Source organism: Pristiophorus japonicus, chromosome 3 (assembly GCF_044704955.1).
Source record: "Pristiophorus japonicus isolate sPriJap1 chromosome 3, sPriJap1.hap1, whole genome shotgun sequence".
Taxonomy (NCBI): Eukaryota; Metazoa; Chordata; class Chondrichthyes; family Pristiophoridae; genus Pristiophorus; species Pristiophorus japonicus.
In genome coordinates, this window is record NC_091979.1 from 68,985,268 (window position 1) to 69,007,406 (window position 22,139).

General features: G+C 42.6%; 1 protein-coding gene across 4 annotated transcripts in view; it reads right to left on the minus strand.

Annotated features, from left to right (window-relative positions):
- mgat5 (alpha-1,6-mannosylglycoprotein 6-beta-N-acetylglucosaminyltransferase) overlaps positions 1 to 22,139 on the minus strand; it is a 214,650-nt gene that overhangs the window by 116,132 nt on the left and 76,379 nt on the right. For all 4 annotated transcript variants that reach the window (XM_070875427.1, XM_070875426.1, XM_070875428.1 and 1 more), the window contains one exon: positions 15,202 to 15,278. In XM_070875427.1, the coding sequence (XP_070731528.1) occupies positions 15,202 to 15,278 (77 nt within the window). The remainder of the gene's footprint in view (positions 1 to 15,201; positions 15,279 to 22,139) is intronic.

The following is a 22,139-nucleotide window of genomic DNA, read 5'->3' on the forward strand; positions in this document are numbered from 1 at the left end:
GCCCCTCGAGCCTGCTCCTCCATTCAATAAGATTATGGCTGATCTGATCATGGACTCAGCTCCACTTCCCTGCCTGCTCCCCATAACCCCTTATCGGTCAAGAAACTGTCTATTTCTGTCTTAAATTTATTCCATGTCCCAGCTTCCACAGCTCTCCGAGGCAGCAAATTCCACAGATTTACAACCCTCAGAAGAAATTCCTCCTCATCTCGGTTTTAAATGGCGGCCCCTTATTCTAAGATCATGCCCTCTAGTTCTAGTCTCCCTCATCAGTGGAAACATCCTCTCTGCATCCACCTCGTCAAGCCCCCCCATAATCTTATACGTTTTGGTAAGATCACCTCTCATTCTTCTGAATTTCAATGAGTAGAGGCCCAACCCACTCAACCTTTCCTTGGAAGTCAACCCCCTCATCCCCGGAATCAACCTAGTGAACCTTCTCTGAACTGCCTCCAAAGCAAGTATGTCCTTTCGTAAATATGGAAACCAAAACTGCACGCAGTATTCCAGGTGTGGCCTCACCATAGAAACATAGAAAATAGGTGCAGGAGTAGGCTATTTGGCCCTTTGGACCTGCACCGCCATTCAATAAAATCATGGCTGATCATTCACCTCAGTACCCCTTTCCTGCTTTCTCTCCATACCCCTTGATCCCTTTAGCCGTAAGAACCATATCGAACTCCCTCCTGAATATATCCAATGAACTGGCATCAACAACTCTCTGCGGCAGGGAATTCCACAGGTTCATAACTCTCTGCGTGAAGAAGTTTCTCCTTATCTCAGTCCTAAATGGCCTACTCCTTATCCTAAGACTGTGTCCCCTGGTTCTGGACCTCCCCAACATCGGGAACATTCTTCCCGCATCTAACCTGTCGCGTCCCGTCAGAATCTTATACGTTTCTATGAGATCCCCTCTCATCCTTCTAAACTCCAGTGTATAAAGGCCCAGTTGATCCAGTCTCTCCTCATGTCAGTCCAGCCATCCCTGGAATCAGTCTGGTGAACCTTCGCTGCACTCCCTCTATAGCAAGAAGCACTCCCTCTATGCCTTGTATAGCTGTAGCAAGACTTCCCTGCTTTTATACTCCATCCCCATTGCAATAAAGGCCAAGATTCCATTGGCCTTCCTGATCACTTGCTATACCTGCATACTATCCTTTTGTGTTTCATGCACAAGTACCCCCAGGACCTGCTGTACTGCAGCACTTTGCAATCTTTCTCCATTTAAATAATAACTTGCTCTTTGATTTTTTTTCTGCCAAAGTGCAAGGTGTCTGCTAAAAAAATGAATTTGAATGTTTACAAAGTCATTTGTTTTAACTGGATGACAATTTCAAAAATGCTATTATCTTGTATAGTTTAAATTAAAAATGCTTGATCGCATTTTATATGAATTTGAACATTTAAAAAGCACTGTCATCTTAATTTGGTTACTAAAAGTCTGACACCCTTAAGTTTTTGACAAGAACTAATCAGTAATTATAAATTGGGTTGAAAAGAATAAATGAATGTGTCTATGATGAAATAAAGAAAGGAGAAAGAGAAATATTCTGTCCATTTTCTACTTTGTGTGGTGACCCTTTTTAAAAAAAAAAGGCATGAATGTTTCGAAGCTACAAACTAGGGAAGCTCCACCCTCTTTTTCTTTTTAGAAACATAGAAAATAGGTGCAGGAGTAGGCCATTCGGCCCTTCGAGCCTGCACCGCCATTCAATGAGTTCATGGCTGAACATGCAATTTCAGTACCCCATTCCTGCTTTCTCGTCATACCCCTTGATCCCCCTAGTAACAAGGACTACATCTAACTCCTTTTTGAATATATTTAGTGAATTGGCCTCAACAACTTTCTGTGGTAGAGAATTCCACAGGTTCACCACTCTCTGGGTGAAGAAGTTTCTCCTCATCTCGGTCCTAAATGGCTTACCCTTTATCCTTAGACTGTGACCCCTGGTTCTGGACTTCCCCAACGTTGGGAACATTCTTCCTGCATCTAACCTGTCTAAACCCGTCAGAATTTTAAACGTTTCTATGAGATCCCCTCTCATTCTTCTGAATTCCAGTGAATACAAGCCCAGTTGATCCAGTCTTTCTTGATAGGTCAGTCCCGCCATCCCAGGAATCAGTCTGGTGAACCTTTGCTGCACTCCCTCAATAGAAGAATGTCCTTCCTCAGATTAGGAGACCAAAACTGTACACAATACTCCAGGTGTGGTCTCACCAAGGCCCTGTACAACTATAGTAACACCTCCCTGCCCCTGTACTCAAATCCCCTCGCTATGAAGGCCAACATGCCATTTGCTTTCTTAACCGCCTGCTGTATCTGCATGCCAACCTTCAATGACTGATGTACCATGACACCCAGGTCTCGTTGCACCTCTCCTTTTCCTAATCTGTTACCATTCAGACAATAGTCTGTCTCTCTGTTTTTACCACCAAAATGGAATATGTGTAGAATGTATGATTTTTGTTAAAAGTGAAACTAATTTTTCCAGTTATATTCAGTATTTTTAGTCACTGGAAAGGCATCTAAGAAAGAAGAGAAATATGATGTAACTTCCTGTGTTTTTTGTTTTATTTTATCTGCTCTGTATTGTGTTTAGTTGCGCTGATACAATTGGTCTAAATTAAATTGTAACTATTGAAGTTAACTAACCTATCAATTTGTAAAAACCCAACTTATATTGTGACAACAGTGAAATTCTGGTGATTTAAAATAATCTGGACAAGAGATTCTCACATTTTAAAAAAGATTGGCAGTTTTAAAAAAATGTTTCATGATTTGAATTGTAATTTTGAGACTTCTGCAGTGATTCTCCCTGTTAAACATCTTGGTTGTACTGGAAAATCTTGGGTTTGGGAAGCTTTTTTGAAAAAGAACAAAAAAGTTTAGAAACAATTGGAGTTTAATCTAAAATACTGTCTTCCCTGATGAGAATGTTTTATTTAAAGCTAATAATGACAGCTTTACTAATGATTACTGCTGTTTTAACGGATGAAGTTTTGAAGGTACAAAGACTTGGGGAAAAAAGTTCAATCAGGAAAGTTTTTTAAAAATTACATAAAGTGACACAATTGTGTGTATCTGACAGCTGTTTTTTTGGTTTGCCAAACAACTTTAGTATTGCTGAATGAAACTTTAAAGATATTGGGCATTATTAATTTAACTTACTTAATTTTAAGTGGACATTTTCCCACAGTGAGAAGGAATTGAACAAAGATTTGACAAATTAACTCCTTGGGCTCTGAAGCAGGGCCACAAAGGACTCTCTGCTTTCTCTTGTTATATGGAAGTTATCTTCTAAACTAATTTCTAGCACTAATGTTAAAACACCATGTAAAACCATCAAGCCTGTTTCTAAAATTGGAATTAATTAAAAAAAAAATTATACAAGTTGCTGTTTCAACCACTCAAGGAGGAAAAATCTAACTGAAGTTGAAGAGGATAGTCAAATTTTCATTAAAAGAAACTAGTCGAAAACAGTGTAGGTGGTTTCTGGAACAAAGTTTGTAAGAAAACAAAATTGAACAGTGACAAAACCGGTCAGTCCAACAATGCTGCTGTTTGGATTTGTGATAAGTTTGAAATGATAAACAGGACTCTGGCACAATATATTAAATAATTTTTAAAAATGTGTTAATAATTTGGACCAAGTGGGAACGTGCAATCTATGTTTACTACCTTTAATATTGTATTGTACAGTAAAGTTCTTCCAGAGCTCATGAATGAGATATGAATAGCAATTAATGGGATGCCTCACTCAAGATGCAAGATAGAAACAAGAAAATTATACCACCAAATGGTAGTGAAAGTCAGGAAAGTGCAGTTGAGAATAGTAAATCGATAGCTTTCTCTTGGAGACATTTGTGTCCTTGCCTATGACCTTTAAAGAAAACTGCATTGATAGCTTAGCCACAGCCAGAGACATTGGGACCTTGCAGTGGAAGATGAGCAAAAATCTGCAGACAATCTTTTAATGAGATCACCTGAAAGCGCGAGAATGGCTTGTATCGGATGGCATGATATTGGGAGTGCAGATGTGATTTGTTACGTATAAAGCAATTAACAAATGGAAATGCATGGTGAATTTGCACTGAATAACGGATCTCAGACATGCTCAGTTACTTGACAACATCAAGACATGAAATGGTTAATTTGGTTCAGGAGAGCGAGGCAACTTTTAAAGCATTGACACATACTCCATTGAGAAACTATCTAAATAATGAAACAATCAGAATAGGTACCTGTCGGAGAGATTAAAATTTAAGTAAAAAGCGCTATAGAATTTGGATTGGGACAACTGAAGGCTAGGGAGAAATAAATTTAGCAAGAATTTTCCACAAGAAGGATACGAGTGAGAGAGATCTGGAGAATCTTTTAAACTTGTTGATTAGATATTAAACTAGATTTCTTTGTCTGCTTCGTTGTCGCTTGAAATGTATGTACTTTGTCGACGTGCTAATGATTGAGAGACAGAATTATAACTTTAACTGTAATAATGGTGTTTTGCAGGTAACAGAGCATGGGAAAAGCCAGTACGAATCCAGTGTATGAGGTGGTTTTGGTGGTGCCTGCTGTGTCACTACTACCTCAATTACCATACTTTACAGGTCTAATAGCCCAGTTTCTGCTTAGCACCACATTTACCCACAACTACTGTCATGTATTCAAAGCTTCAACAGCCATGACCATCTCAGCAGCATGCTCGGTAGCCCCCTCAGTGGTGGCTAGTGGGAGCCTGCTGAGTGCATCGGCGCAGTTTCCGGTCTGTGCCGAATTGTGTAGTCATGGGCGGCTAACGTGAGTGCCCACCTCTGTATGCGGGCTGATGTTTTTTTATTTATGGCCTTGTTGTCGGCCAAATGGGACGTTAGGAGTTTGTGATCTGTCTCCAGCTCAAATTTCCTGTCAAACAGGTACTGGTGCATTTTCTTTACCGCATATACACATGCGAGCGCCTCCTTTTCTACCATCCCGTAGCCCCTTTCTGCCTGGGACAGACTTCTGGAGGCATAAGCTACCGGCTGTAACTGACCCTTGGCATTGACATGCTGCAACACACCCGACACCACAGGACGACGCATCGCACGTTAACACAAGTTTCTTACACGGGTCATATAGCGTTAACAGATTGTTGGAACATAACAAATTGCGTGCTCTATTAAAAGCCCTTTCCTGGCTGTCCTCCCAGACCCATTCGCGACCTTTGCGTAGGAGCACGTGTAGCGGCTCTAGCAGCATGCTCAATTTGGGAAGTTACCAAAATAGTTCAGGAGCCCCAGGAATGAACGCAGCTCCGTCGTGTTACGGGGTCTGGGTGCTCTCTGGATTGCTTCCGTCTTGGACGCAGTAGGGCTGATCCCGTCTGCTGCTACCCTCTTCCCCAGGAATTCTACCTCTGGAGCTAGGAAGACGCACTTCGCCTTTTTCAGTCGTAGCCCTACCCAGTCCAATCTGCGTAGCACCTCCTCCAAGTTGTGGAGGTGTTCTTCAGTATCGTAACCCGTAATGAGGATGTCGTCCTGAAAAACCACCGTTCCTGAAATCGACTTGAGGCGGCTTTCCATATTTCGTTGGAAGATCGCAGCGGCCGAGCGAATCCCGAATGGACATCTGTTGTACTCAAACAACCCCTTGTGTGTCGTGATGTTGGTCAGCTTCTTCGACTCACTCGCCAGCTCCTGGGTCATATAAGCTGAGGTCAGGTCCAATTTTGAAAAAAGTTTTCCACCGGATAGCGTCGCAAAGAGGTCCTCCGCTCTCGGTAGCGGGTACTGGTCTTGGAGTGACACCCGATTGATGGTGGCCTTGTAATTGCCACATATCCTGACCGACCCATTCACCTTGAGCACCAGCACAATCGGGCTCGCCCAGTCACTGAATTCAACTGGCGAGATGATGCCTTCCCTCAGCAGGCGGTCCAATTCGCCTTCTATCTTTTCCCGCATCACGTACGGCACCGCTCTGGCCTTGTGGTATACTGGCCTGGCGTCCAGGTTTATGTGAATCACTACCTTGGCCCCCATGAAAGTGCCAATGCCAGGTTGAAATAATGAGTCAAACTTGTCCAGGATCTGTGAGCATGATACTCACTCCACAGAGGAAATTGCATTGACATCACCCCATTTCCAGTTCATGACAGCAAGCCAATTCCTCCCCAGTAGTGCGGGACCGTCCCCTGGGACAATCCAGAGTGGCAGTCTGTTCTCCGAATCTTTGTGGGTCACGACGACCGTGGCGCTGCCTAGCACCGGAATGATCTGCTTTGTATAAGTCCATAGCTATGCGTCAATCGGCGATAATTTTGGCCTCCTGGCCTTGATCGCCCACAATTTTTCGAACTGTTTGATACCCATCAGGGACTGGCTGGCCCCAGTGTCTAGCTCCATTGATACTGGGATGCCATTGAGGAGCACTTTCATTATTATCGGTGGCGTCCTGGTGTAGGAACTGTATACGTGCTCCACATGAACTCACCGAACTTCAACTTCCAGCGATTTCCCAGCGTTCATTTCTGCAATTTCTGTAGGTATTTTGTCACCTCTGCAAACTCCGGCTGAGTGTGTGCCTCCACGCCTCCAGCATGAGCTGCTGTTTGAAACAAAAGGTCCCTTGCCAGTCGATCGCCCTTGACTGCCCCTGTTATTGCCCGGAGAACTGTGTGCTGCTTTAACAATGTTGAATCTCTATCCCAACCATTCCTTAACACAGTACCTCTCGTCTGTTCTGCTAGTGGCCATGCTCGCATGGTTTAAATCCCAGTTTCTTGTCGCCATTGATACGTCCTTACTATACAGTATAAATGCACAGGAGGCCCATGCTTGAGGTGTCAGTCTGTGACTCTGTCCTTTATTTCATAGCACGCAAGTGAAGGAAGTGGGTGGAGCTTTCCCTTTTATATCTGAAGGTCTAGGTTCGGAGTGTCTCCCACAAATTCACCACCTAGTGGTCAGTGCCCTCAGTGTACAATTTAGGTCAGATTATACATGGGTTAGAATGCTGATTGAATACATGACAACTACCACGTTTTACTCAATATCAAAACCGATGCGCAAGTGAAACCGACAGTAAATGAGATATTTAAGTATAAGCTGCACAATTGTGTGGCAAGCATGAAATTGACAGCATAGGGGACAATTCACACTGGTGGGATATCGGGCTTAATATATCAGTACACCCTTGTGTTCGTATTATTTCACATGCTCTAGTAGTTCTCGAACTTATAATGATAGTGTATTTGATATATGTAACGTGTACATTAAGACTTTGATGTATAAGCCAATTGTGTACCCATGTCTATGACTTAACAGCACTAACAAATTAGTTGAGCCCACCAATGGAGAAGATCCGAAGTAACATAGAGGAGACCCTGGGCGGGGCAAGATCATGAAAGATACAAGAAACAGAGTGTCCCAGATGGGGCAGAATTAGAACATCGGAACAATGAATTGAATGAGTAAGGGGTCGGAGGTCACTCCTCCCCTCAAAAGGAATGGCCTGTTAGAAAGGGGGAAAATTTTAATTTCTGCATCTCCCTACTAATGCCCAAGCTGAGAAACCAAGAAGTAAATTAGAGAACCACAAGTGGTGGAAAGTAGTTTATAATGCCAGCCAGCATCCCTGGGCATGAATGACATCAGCAGGTCTATTGATTGCCCAGCGTCTGGTCTTAATGGTTCTTATTATGATGTCTTGGTATTCAAAAAGTCTGACCCTCCAAATCGAACTAACAATTTAGAACTGGCATGATGGATGCAAAATCTAAAATGAGAGATCGAAATCTAGTTTTCTCCCTCTCAAGGTGGGGAGTATGTTAGAAATAGTCTGGAATGAAAGAGTTAGTTTTGCATAGCTAATGCGACTTGAACAGCATTCTTCTGCATCGTCAGGGTTGGCCTCAAGTTCTGCAAAATATAGAAACATAGAAAATAGGTGCAGGAGCAGGACATTCGTCCCTTCAAGCCTGCACCACCATTCAATAAGACCATGGCTGATCATTCACCTCAGTACCCCTTTCCTGCTTTCTCTCCATACCCCTTGATCCCTTTAGCCGTAAGGGCCATATCTAACTCCCTCTTGAATATATCCAATGAACTGGCATCAACAACTTTCTGCGGTAGGGAATTCCACAGGTTAACAACTCAGTGAAGAAGTTTCTCCTCATCTCAGTCCGAAATGGCTTAGCCCTTATCCTTAGACTATGCCCCTGGTTCTGGACTTCCCTAACATCGGGAACATTCTTCCTGCATCTAACCTGTCCAGTACTGACAGAATTTTATATGTTTCTATGAGATCCTGTGGAAATGTATTTTTATCTAAGCTGTACCACACTGTATTTTTGTGCCCTTTTTAATATAAAACAAAATGGAGTCCTGGTCCTTTCAGAAATTTCTGCAACAAGCAGTCGGCTTGCATAAACAGCTAAACCTGACTTGAAATGGCTGATAGCCATCAGACAGCTAGGAGACAAGTCCTGCTGAGACAAGTACCACCCATGGTGCTCTCCAATTGTCTATACGACACCAGTGCCACTCCACCCCACCCTTTTTGAAGTACTCAAACCACCAGCCATTATCTCTTGTAGAGACCTCATCCATTTAATGCAAAAAGATAACTGACCAGGAAACTGGACAATCCTGGCACAATGCAAGGCAGGTAATAGCTCATTACCACACTCTCATCGAGTAATGGCCGGCTGGCCAACTAATAACCCTGACAAAAGGAAATATCTGGAAACCATGTCAGGACAAGGATGTAGTAATTAACTATCTGTATTCACTGACTGCAAGGCAGAGCCAATACACAGGGAGAGGCCATAACTTGGGTTTTACTGTATAAATATCTCGTGAAATTGTACCATTTGGAAGGTGTTCACTCAGCCATTGACCGAGTGTGACCTTTCCCTTGCTAGCAAGTAAATTAAAGAAACTTCTGGCGGAGCTGAGGGTGTCGGAATCGTTTATCGGAAGTCGAGATTTCGACAATCCCCTCTCATCCTTCTAAACTCCAGTGAATACAGGGGCAGTTGATCCAGTCTCTCCTCATATGTCAGTCCTGCCATCCTGGGAATCAGTCTGGTGAACCTTCGCTGCGTTCACTCAATAGCAAGAAGGTCCTTCCTCAGATTAGGAGAAAAAAAAAACTGAACACAATATTCCAGGTGAGGTCTCACCAAGGCCCTGTACAAGTGCAGTAAGACCTCCCTGCTCCGATACTCTAATCCCCTAGATATGAAAGCCAACATAATATTGCCTTCTTCATCGCCTGCTATACCTGCATGCCAACTTTCAATGACTGATGTACCATGACACCCAGGTCGCGTTGCACCTCCCCTTTTCCTAATCTGCCGCCATCCAGATAATATTCTGCCTTCGTGTTTTTGCCCCCAAAGTGGATGACCTCATATTTATCCATATTATACTGCATCTGCCACTCGTATGCCCACTCACCTAACCTGTCCAAGTCACCCTGCAGCCTTTTAGCATCCTCCTCACAGCTCACACCGCCACCCAGCTTAGTGTCATCTGCAAACATGGAGTTATTACACTCAATTCCCTCATCCAAATCATTAATGTATATTGTAAATAACTGGGGTCCCAGCACTGAGGCCTGTGGCACCCCACTAGTCACTGCCTGCCATTCTGAAAAGGACCCGTTTATCCCGACTCTCTGCTTCCTGTCTGCCAACCAGTTCTCTATCCACGTCAATACATTATCCCCAATACCACGTGCTTTAATTTTGCACACCAATTTCTTGTGTGGGACCTTGTCAAAAGCCTTTTGAAAATCCACATACACCACATCCACCAGTTCTCCCCTGTTCACTCTACCAGTTACATCCTCAAAAAATTCTAAAAGATTTGTCAAGCAGGATTTCCATTTCATAATCCATGCTGACTTGGACCGATCCTGTCACTGCTTTCCAAATATGCTATTTCATCTTTAATAATTGAGTCCAACATTTTCCCCACTTCTGATGTCAGGCTAACCGGTCTATAATTGCTCGCTTTCTCTCTCCCTCCCTTCTTAAAAAGTGGTGTTACATTAGCTACCCTGCAGTCCATAGGAACCGATCCAGAGCCGATAGACTCTTGGAAAATGATCACCATTGCATCCACTATTTCTAGGGCTACTTCCTTAAGTACTTTGGGATGCAGACTATGAGGCCCCGGGGATTTATCAGCCTTCCCTAACACAATTTCCCACCTAATTAGGATTTCCTTCAGGTCCTCCTTCTCACTAGATCCTCGGTCCCTTAGTATTTCCGAAAGGTTATTTGCGTCTTCCTTCGTGAAGACAGAACCAAAGTATTTGTTTAACTGGTCCGCCATTTCTTTGTTTCCCATTATAAATTCACCTGAATCTGATTGCAAGGGACCTAAGTTTGTCTTCATTAATCTTTTTCTCTTCACATATCTATAGAAGCTTTTGCAGCCAGTTTTTATGTTCCCAGCAAGCTTCCTCTCATACTCTATATTCCTCCTCCTAATTAAACTCTTTGTCCTCCTCTGCTGAATTCTAAATTTCTCCCAGTCCTCAGGTTTGCTGCTTTTTCTGGCCGATTTATATGCCTCTTCCTTGGATTTAATGCTATCCCTAATTTCCCTTGTTAGCCATGGTTGAACCACCTTCCCCATTTTATTTTTTACTCCAGACAGGGATGTACAATGGTTGAAGTTCATCCATGTAATCTTTAAATGTTTGCCATTGCCTATCCACCATCAACCCTTTAAGTATCACTCGCCAGTCTATTCTAGCCAATTCACGTCTCATACCATCAAAGTTAGCTTTCCTTAAGTTCAGGACCCTAGTCTCTGAATTAACTGTGTCACTCTCCATCTTAATAAAGAATTCTAACAAAGGGCCTCGCACAACAAGATTGCTAATTGGTCCTTTCTCATTACACATCACCCAGTCTAGGATGGCCAGCTTTCTAGTTGGTTCCTCGACATATTGGTCTAGAAAACCATCTCTAATACACTCCAGGAAATCCTCCTCCACCGTATTGCTACCGGTTTGGTTAGCCCAATCTATATGTAGATTAAAGTCGCCCATGGTAACTGCTGAACCTTTATTGCACGCGTCGCTAATTTCTTGTTTGATGCTGTCCCCAACCTCACTACCTCTGTACACAACTCCCACCAATGTTTTATGCCCTTTGGTATTCCACAGCTCCACCCATACCGATTCCACATCATCCAAGCTAATGTCCTTCCTTACTATTGCATTAATTTCCTCTTTAACCAGCAACGCTACCCCATCTCCTTTTCCTTTCTATCTATCTTTCCTGAATGTTGAATACCCCTGGATGTTGAGTTCCAAGCCTTGGTCACTCTGGAGCCATGTCTCCATGATGCCAATTACATCATATTCATTAATTGCTGCCTGTATAGTTAATTCGTCCACCTTATTACGAATACTCCTCGCATTGAGGCACAGAGCCTTCAGGCTTGACAGGTATGAATGACGTAAATATGAAACAAAAATTGAGAAAGATCCAAGCTTCACCAAGATAGAAAGAAACCCATGTGACAGGCAAGGAGAGAGCACTGGCCACTGCTCAACTTTAGGATACCCGAGAACCAACATTTCTGAACAGTAAAGGGTTGCCCTGTTTTTGAACTTTTTTTTCAGTATTCTGGGATTCAGAAGGAACTGAAGAAAAAGCACACATAGAAAGCTTTGGTTATGTAGAAGTGAACTACTTTATTGTATCCTTGATATCAAGCAAAAGAAAGGAAATCTTGTGGAATAGGCTTGGAGGCAGAGGATAAACGAAGGGAACTGTATTAGTCAGGTAGAGCAGATTTATCACTAAATTTGATAACACTTATGTTTGTGGAAATTTGGAGAGGCTGACAAAGTTGGCTCATACTGGTGTAAGTTTTGAGCCCTTAAGGATTCTGACAATCTTGTGCTGAAAAATATTGAAAGCTCACTCCTTGGGCACACTCATGCAGCTTGGGACCAATTTCAATGGTCTCATTTAATGGGTACTGGCCAAAAATCACAGGTAGATGTTGCACAACGCTAGGTTTTGTTTTAAGGTATATCAAGGACTCATTTTTGCTCTTTCCAATAGCAAAGACCCAACTACATTTAATAATTGTATGTGAAATGTGTGTGTTTCCCCCCCGCCCCCCACAATGATCGCACAGAAAACTGAACTATAGCAGTAAAAACTCCTGTTCAAAACTGTGCAAAACTTCTGACTCAGTAACTAAGGACTTGAACACACCGTACAAAAGAAAGGCTCCAACCTGGGAAAGCATTTTTGTGAAATGGATAGGGTTCAAGTGCACAATATACCATAATGACTTCAGAACATTTGAATGGCCTTGTGATTTCCCCTAAATTCACCCTCTCATGACAAGATAAGATTACATCTGTATGTGAAGGACATAAAAAAATACTTTTATAACCCCGTGCATGGAGAGACTGAATTTAAGTCGGTCTTTCTTTACTTATTGCATAGGGAAGTTGAACATAAGTTCAGTTAATCTACGGGGGGGGGGGGGAGGGGAAGAAGGGGAAGAAAACAAAAATTTTTCAAAGTGTAACGTTTCACCCCAAATGGTGATGGTCTCTCCCCCACCTTCACAAACCTGAAGAACCAAACAAGAATACTTCAGGTTCAATTCCTAGTCTATACTAAGTTGGCTGATGCTCAGACAAGAACGTAATCGGGAATTACAACTTACTTTTGCCTGGGGACGGGGGGCAAGGAATAGAGAAGGGGAGAAGGGAGATACCTTGGTACACATTCCTGACAGCTATTTAGTCACTTCGGTTGTAAAGTACATGTGCGTTGACACTGGGAAAGAACCAGATCAGTCTTGGCGTGAATTGGCTAGAATAGACTGGCAAATGATACTTAAAGGGTTGACGGTGGATAGGCAATGGCAAACATTTAAAGATCACATGGATGAACTTCAACAATTGTACATCCCTGTCTGGAGTAAAAATAAAACGGGGAAGGTGGCTCAACCGTGGCTAACAAGGGAAATTAAGGATAGTGTTAAATCCAAGGAAGAGGTATATAAATTGGCCAGAAAAAGCAGCAACCTTGAGGACTGGGAGAATTTTATAATTCAGCAGGAGGATGACAAAAGGGTTTAATTAGGAGGGGGAAATAGAGTATGAGAGGAAGCTTGCCGGGAACATAAAAACTGACTGCAAAAGCTTCTTTGGTATGTGAAGAGAAAGAGATTAGTAAAGACAAAGGTCCCTTGCAGTCAGAATCAGGTGAATTTATAATGGGGAACAAAGAAATGGCAGACCAGTTAAACAAATACTTTGGTTCTATCTTCACAAATAACCTTCCGGAAGTACTGGGGGACTGAGGGTCTAGTGAGAAGGAGGAACTGAAGGATATCCTTATTAGGCGGGAAATTGTGTTAGGGGAATTGACAGGATTGAAGGCCAATAAATTCCCAGGGCCTAATAGTATGCAACCCAGAGTACTTAAGGAAGTGGCCCTAGAAATAGTGGATGCATTGGTGATCATTTTCCAACAGTCTATCGACTCTGGATCAGTTCCTATGGACTGGAGGGGAGCTAATGTAACACCACTTTTCAAAAAAGGAGGGAGAGAGAAAACGGGGAATTATAGACCAGTTAGCCTGACATCAGTAGTAGGGAAAATGTTGGAATCAATTATTAAAGATGAAATCACAGTGCATTGGAAAGCAGTGACAGGATCGGTCCAAGTCAACATGGATTTATGAAAGGGAAATCATGCTTGATAAGTCTTCTGGAATTTTTTTGAGGATGTTACTAGGAGAGTGGACAAGGGAGGATCAGTGGATGTGGTGCATTTGGACTTTCAAAAGGCTTTTGACAAGGTACCACACAAGAGATTGGTGTACAAAATTAAAGTACATGTTATTGAGGGAAATGTACTGATGTGGATAGAGAACTGGTTGGCAGACAGGAAGCAGAGAGTCGGGATAAACGGGTCCTTTTCAGAATGGCAGACAGTGACTAGTGGGGTGCCGCAGGGCTCAGTGCTGGGATCCCAGCTATTTACAATATACGTTAATAATTTAGATGAAGGAATTGAGTGTAATATCTCCAAGTTTGCAGATGACATTAAGCTGGGTGGCAGTGTGAACTGTGAGGAGGACACTAAGAGGCTGTAGGGTGACTTGGACAGGTTAGGTGAGTGGGAAAATGCAAGGCAGATGCAGTATAATGTGGCTAAATGTGAGGTCATCCACTTTGGGGGCAAAAACATGAAGGCAGAATATTATCTGAATGGTGGCAGATTAGGAAAAGGGGAGGTGCAACAAGACCTGGGTGTCATGGTACATCAGTCATTGAAAGTTGGCATGCAGGTACAGCAGGCGGTGAAGGTGGCAAATGGTATGTTGGACTTCAGAGCTAGGGGTTTTGAGTATAGGCGCAGGGAGATCTTACTGCAGTTGTACAGGGCCTTGGTGAGACCTCACCTGGAATAGTGTGTTCAGTTTTGTTCTCCTAATCTGAGAAAGGACATTCTTGCTATTGAGGGAGTGCAGCGAAGGTTCACCAGACTGATTCCCGGGATGGCAGGACTGACATATGAGGAGAAACTGAATCAACTGGGCCTTTATTCACTGGAGTTTAGAAGGATGAGAGGGGATCTCATAGAAACATATGAAATTCTGACAGGACTGGACAGGTTAGATGCAGGAAGAATGTTCCCGATGTTGGGGAAGTGCAGAACCAGGGGATACAAGTCTAGGTAAAGGGTAAGCCATTTAGGACTGAGATGAGGAGAAACTTCTTCACTCAGAGTTGTTAACCTGTGGAATTCCCTACCGCAGAGAGTTGCTGATGCCAGTTCGTTGGATGTATTCAAGAGGGAGTTAGATGTGGCCTTTATGGCTAAAGGGATCAGGGGGTATCGAGATAAGGCAGGAAAGGGTACTGAGGTGAATAATCAGCCATGATCTTATTGAATGGTGGTGCAGGCTTGAAGGACCAAATGGCCTCCTGCTGCACCTATTTTCTGTGTTTGTATGCACCACTGTCAAGCTTACTCATGCCTGGTTTCTTGGATGTTTGACCCCCATATAGGTATATCCAAAACAAGACTCAGCAATTGAGGAGATGTAGGAGAGTAGGATGTAGAAAATTATAACATGAATTATATTATCTGCAAATTTAAAAGTAAAATATTGGAAATAGAACTGAAATTCTCCAAGTGGTTTTTGGTTTACCTTCAATTTGCTGTCACAGTGAGGGAAGCCATCCATAGGAGGCAATTCACACTGTTCCTGGGCTCCATTAATTAGATCTGCAGAAACAAAAGAAGATATTCAGTTCAAACTACTGGGACTATAAAAATGATAAATTAACAGTTATTTTATCTACTGAACAGCATTTTGCTGTATAATTTGTTATCACAATTGGTTTCCACATGCTATAGCAAATCAGAGAGAACAACAATGACACGGCATCTCTGCATAGGCTATTCGAAGTATATGTTTTAACTACACAAGAATATAAGAAATAGGAGCAGGAGTAGGCCATTCAGCCCTTCGAGCCTGCTCCACCATTCAATAAGATCAAGGCTGATCTTCTACCTCAACTTCACCTTCCCACACTATCCCGATATTCCCTGACTGAGCATCAACTGCGCTCTCGGGTAGAGAATTCCAACGATTCACAAACCAATTATTAATTTTAAATGCACAAAGTAAAAATTGTTGGAAAATTGTTCACTTTCAAATTAAATTCTTATTCATGTGCCATGAGGAAAATAAGACACCAATCTAGAAATGGTTGATAAAATAGAACACCTAAAATATTAACCACAATTAGCTATAGTGCTGTTAGCCCTGAATCTCTAATCATAATTACCATGGTAACTGTAAGCAACACATTATCACAATGAAAATAAGTGTTCAGTGCTCTAGGACAATTAAATGGTAAAACACAATGTATGCAGAATAATACCACAAGTTGTGAAAGCAAAAGATAAATACAAATATTTGAATTAACATTGGCAGAAGTGCATGGATAAAAAAGGTTTCTGAATATTGTGAAAATATAACATAACCAAATGTTAAGCACAGAGGATCATAATTGCTGACAGTTTTCTTTTACAATTATATCAGATTTGTACCAGTTACATCAGTATTTCTATTTCAAAAATAGAAAATTATGGAAATATATCATGTCAGTCAGAATCTGAAAGTGAAAGATAGGGACCTTCACCGACAATTCATGTTTTTCTCAATTTTGCGAGTGCCAGCATTTGCGCTGGGGTTTTTTCTAGATTTAATAAACATTCTTTGGATTCCACCTAGAAGTGTAGGTATGCCTTCAGGAGTGACACAATGATGATCCAAAAGGGAATCAATGGGAAAAAAAGTAAAAATACAATGTGTTAGTACGGAATTTCAGGCTAATGTAAAAACCTGTAATTTTTGCAGCTGTTATTCAGTTTTTATTTCCATCAACAAAAAGATAATGAGCCTTAAAACCAAGCTAAATTGGCTAAAAAATTATAAAAATCAAGGAAACAGAGTCAAGGAAATGGCACAATGGCGCTAAATGACAACCCACAATTATTTACAAATTGAAGACAATACTTTTATGGGCCTCAATCGTAGTCCCAAAACAGTTCCAACCATCAAACACACAGCATTGCTGTAAGCACCAAGTTTGAGAGAAACAGCTAGAACAAGGAAGAGCAATAGATTCAGCTGAAAACAAAAAGCAAGGAATTTTAATGTTATAATTTTAAGCTTTTAAAAAGGTAGATAATACTACGGGCAAAGAGGTCTTTGAAAAATATTTGAAATGTTTAGTCACAGTGACATAAAAGCATGTAGCTTACTTTCCACCTTCTTTAAAACTTATGACAAGGTGCAGCCAGGAAGGAAATCACACAAGGATAATGTGTTGTGCACAGCCATAAAAAGTAGAACATTGTTATTTAAAGTAAAATATTCTATAATTTACTTTTCTTAACCCTTTGTGAAGTTCCAAAAGTAATTTTTGAAATGTCACAATGTCAGTTCTTGAATTCCTTCGAATTGATGAACTTACTTCAAGTCTCGACTCCCTGCAAGAATGATTCCCCCTCCACCCGCACATATACAATATTTAACATAATAGTTCCTCCTTGCCTTCCTAATTGTTCTTTTACTTCTCTGCTAAGCCCTTCATATTCTCCCTTGCTGTCTGGAGTATAGTAGACATTACCTCATTAACCATTCATGAGAAGAGATAAGGAATACAGTAGGTGAATAGCAAGTCAGAGAAGAAAATGTAAGGGAGTCTAGAGTACGTTCCTTCAGTATAAGACAGAAGAACACAAGAACATAAAAAATAGCAGTAGGCGGCCACATGGCCCCTCGAGCTTGCTCTGCCATTCAATATGATGGCTCAATTTTTACATCAACTACACTTTCCTGCCCTATCCCCATGTCCCTTGATTCATTAGTGTCCAAGAATAGATTATCTTAGTCTTGAATATACTCAACGACTGAGCATCTAGGGTAGAGCATTTCAAAGATTCACAACCATGAGTGAAGAAATTTCTCTTCATCTCAGCCCTAAATAGCCGACCCCTTATTCTGAGACTATGGTCTAGAAATTGGAGGGTTTACTGCTGGCCGTTAAGGCCTGTTTTGCTGAAGAAAATGTTGGCCGCCTCTCTTTTTATATAAGAACATAAGAAATAGGAGTAGGCCATTTGGCCCATTCGAGCCTGCATCACCATTTCGTAAGATCATGGCTGATCTGATCATGGACTCAGCTCCACTTCCCTGCCCGCTCCCCATAACCCGTTATTCCCTTATCACTCAAAAATCTGTCTATCTCCACCTTAAATATATTCAATGACCCAGCCTCCACAGCTCACTGGGGCAGAGAATTCTACAGATTTACAACCCTAAGAAATTATTCATCCTCATCAGTTTTAAATGGGCGGCCCCTTATTCTGAGACTATGCCCCCTAGTTCTAGTTTCCCCGATGAGTGGAAATATCCTTTCTGCATCCATCTTGTTGAGACCCCTCATTATCTTTTGTTTCAATAAGATCACCTCTCATCCTTCTGAACTCCAATGAGTACAGACCCAACCTATCTTCATGAGTCAACCACCTCATCTCCACAATCAACCTAGTGAACCTTCTCTGAACTGCCTCCAATGCAAGTATATCCTTCCTTAAATATGGAGACCAAAACTGAACGCAGTACTCCAGATGTGGCCTCACCAATACCCTTTACAGTTGTCGCAGAACTTCCCAGCTTTTATACTCTATCCCTCTTGCAATAAAGGTCAACATTCCATTTGCCTTCCTGATTACTTGCTGTACCTGCATACTAACTGTGTGTTTCATGCACAAGGACCTCCAGGTCTCTCTATACTGCAGAACTTTGCAATTTTTCTCCATTTAAACAGTAATTTGCTTTTCTATTTTTTCTGCCAAAGTGGATAACTTCAGAATTTCACACATTATACTCCATTTCCCAAATTTTAGCTCACTCAGCCTGTCCATATCGCTTTGCAGGTTTTATGTCCTCATAATTTGTTTTCCCACCCATCTTTGTATCAGCAACAAACTTGGCTACATTACACTCAGTCCCTTCATCCAAGTCATTAATATAGATTGTAAATAGTAGACGTTCCAGCACCGATCCCTGTGGCACCCACTAGTTACTGTTTGCCAACCGGAAAAAGACCCATTTATCCCAACTCTGTTTTCTGTTAGTTAGCCAATCCTCTATCCATGCTGATATATTGCCTCCAACCCAGTGAACTTTTATCTTGTGTAGTAATCTTTTATGTGGCACCTTATCGAATGCCTTCTGGAAATCCAAATACACCACATCCACTGGTTCCCCCTGATCCACCTTGCTCGTTACATCCTCAAAGAACTCCAACAAATTTGTCAAACATGATTTCCCTTTCATAAAACCATGCTGACTCTGCTTGACTGAATTATGCTTTTCCAAATGTCCTGCTACTGCTTCCTTAATAATGAACTCCAGCATTTTCCCAATGACAGATGTTAGGCTAACTGGTCTATAGTTTCCTGCTTTGTGTCTGCCTCATTTTTTCAAACAGGGGCGTTATTTTGCGGCTTTGGGACCTCCCCAGAATCAAGGACATTTTGGTAGATTACAACTAATGCATCCACTATCTCTGCAGCCACTTCTTTTAAGACCCTAGGATGCAAGCCATCAGGTCCAGGGGACTTGTCCACCTTTAGTCATATTATTTTGCCGAGTACTATTCTTTAGTGATAGTTTTAAGTTCCTCCCTCCCTATAGCCCCTTGATTATCCACTATTGGGATGTTTTTAGTGTCTTCTACCATGAAGACCGATACAAAATATTTGTTCAATGTCTCTGCCATTTCCCTGTTCTCCATTATTAATTACTCAGTCTCAGCTTCTAAGGGACCAACATTTACTTTAGCCACTCTTTTCTTTTTTATGTACCTGTAGAAACTCTTACAATCTGTTTTTATATTTCGTGCTAGTTTACTTTCATAACCTATCTTCACCCTCTATTTTTTTTTTTTTTTTAAAGTCGTTCTTTCACCCGCTTCCGATGGGTCCTGTGTTGGACGCCATTTTCAGCAGGTCAGGAGCGCTGCCATGGCCTGTATTTGGCACAAGTATTGTAATTAGCAGGAGCTTGATGTCAATTGGTATGATGCCGAAGTGATGCATGCTCATCCATTCTGGAGTTCGCCGCTCCTTTTACAACCCTCTCCAAAGCATGCCCCTTACCTGCAGTCATTGACAGTGCAGAGAGGCGGGAGAGTTATAACTCATACAGTAAACAGCCGCTGAGTTAATTGGTAATTATGGAGAGCTCGGACTATAATTAGAGTGAAAACTGCTTCCAATGAAATGCATCAAATGTCCCCCTGGTCAAACATTAGAGATAAATACTTTTAAAATAAACTATACAGTACTACAGTTGTAAAGTCAGGAATGGTACAGAAGGTGCAGAATTCCTAAAATGCATTCAGGAGAACATCTCTAGCCAGTATGTAACAAGTGCAACAAAGGAGGGGGCAGTTATGGACTTGGTTTTGGGGAATGAAGAGGGGCATGTGGAAAGGGTATCAGTGGGAGAGCATTTTGGTGCATCTGAAATCCGGAAGCCTCAGGACCGAGGCCGTTCCGGATTTCGGATATTTCCGGATTTCGAAACGTCTTTCCGACGTCCCAAATCTGGAAATGTCCGAGCACAGGTTCGGGTATTTCCAGATTTCGGAACGTCTTTTCAACATCCTGAATCCGGAAACACTTGGGCCAAGGTAAGGGTGAGCAAATCCGGTGGCAGCAGTGCGGGGCGAGGGAGTCCAGTGGTGGCGGAGCGGGGCGAGGGAGCCTGGCGGCGAAGGTTAAACAGGTTCCCACTGGTTCTGTAGTTTAGTTCCACTCAAACAGGGAACTTGTTGACTGAGGTGGAACATGGCGGCAAGGAAGATTGAGAAGAGGGTTGGGGCGATGACGCAACCCTGTTTGATCCCGATCTGGATTGGGTCTGTAATGGATCAGTTGGTAAGGATCATGGCCTGCATGTCGTCATGGAGCAGGCGGAGGATGGTGACAAACATTTGGGGGCATCCGAAACGGAGGAGGACGCCCCTTGGATCCTCTTGGTTGATAGCGTCAAAGGCCTTTTGTAAGGTCGAAGAAGGCTATGGAGAAGGGCTGGCGCTGTTGCCTGCATTTTTCCTGCTGCTGTCGCGCTGCAAAAATCATGTCTGTTGTGCCCTGGAGGGGATGAAATCTGCACTGTGACTCCGGGAGGAGCTCCTTGGCCACAGGGAGAAGACAGTTGAGGATGACTCGAGCGACAACTTTCCCAGTGGCTGATAACAGGGAGATTCCTGTGTGGTTGCCACAGTTGAACTTGTCCCCTTTTTTAAAGATGGTCATGATCACTGCATATCTCAGATCTCCCGGCATGCTCTCCTCATGTATTCGTGCCAACAGTGCATCTCCCCCATACTTCAGTGCCTCAGCGGGGATTCCATCCGCCCTTAAGTTGTTCTTAAGCTGTCTTATACCTCTACCACCCTTCAGGCAATGAGTTCCAGACCCCCACCACCCTCTGGGTAAATAAATTTCCCCACATATTTTCCCCCAATTACGTTAAATCTATGCCCCCTGGCTGTTGACCACTGCCAATGGAAACAGGTCTTTCCTATCCACTCTATCCAGGCCCCTCATAATTTTATATACCTCAATCAGCCTCTCATCTCAGCCTCCTCTGTTCAAAAGAAAACAGACCCAGCATCTCCAATATTTCCTCATAGCCAAAATTCTCCAGTCTAGGCAACATTCTTGTCAAGCTCCTGTGCACCCTTTCCAGCACAAACACATCTTTCCTTTAATGTGGTGACCAGTACTGCACACACTATTCCAGTTGCGGCCTAACCAGTGTTTTATACATTTCAAGCACAATGTCCTTGCTCTTGTATTCCATGCCTCAACTAATAAAGGCAAGCATTCCATCTTAACCACCTTATCTACCTTGCCTGTAATATGTGGGAAGATGTGCGGGAAGTGCATCTACCTGCAGCTCCTGACAGACCGCATTGCGGCACTGGGGCTGCGGGTGAATTTACTCTGGAGCATCCACGATGCTGAGAATGACGTGAATAGCACGTTTAGTGAGTTGGTCTTACCGCAGGTAAAGGGTACACAGCCAGATATGAAATGGGTGACCAACACCAAGAGCAGTGCAAGGAAGGTCCCCTGTGGTCATCCCCCTGCAAAACAGATACAGCGCTTTGAGTACTGTTGAGGGAGATGACTCATCAGGGGAGAGCAGCAGCAGCCAAGTTCATGGCACCATGGGTGGCTCTGCTGCACAGGAGGGCAGGAAAAAGAGTGGGAGAGCTATAGTGGTAGGGGATTCAATTGTAAGGGGAATAGATAGACGTTTCTGCGGCCGCAACCAAGACTCCAGGATGGTATGTTGCCTCCCTGGTGCAAGGGTAAAGGATGTCTCTGAGCGGGTGCAGGACATTTTGAAAAGGGAGGGTGACCAGCCAGTTGTCGTGGTGCATATAGGTACCAATGATAGAGGTAAAAAAACGGGATGAGGTCCTACGAGACGAATTTAGGGAGCTAGGAGCTAAATTAAAAAGTAGGACAAAAGTAGTAATCTCAGGA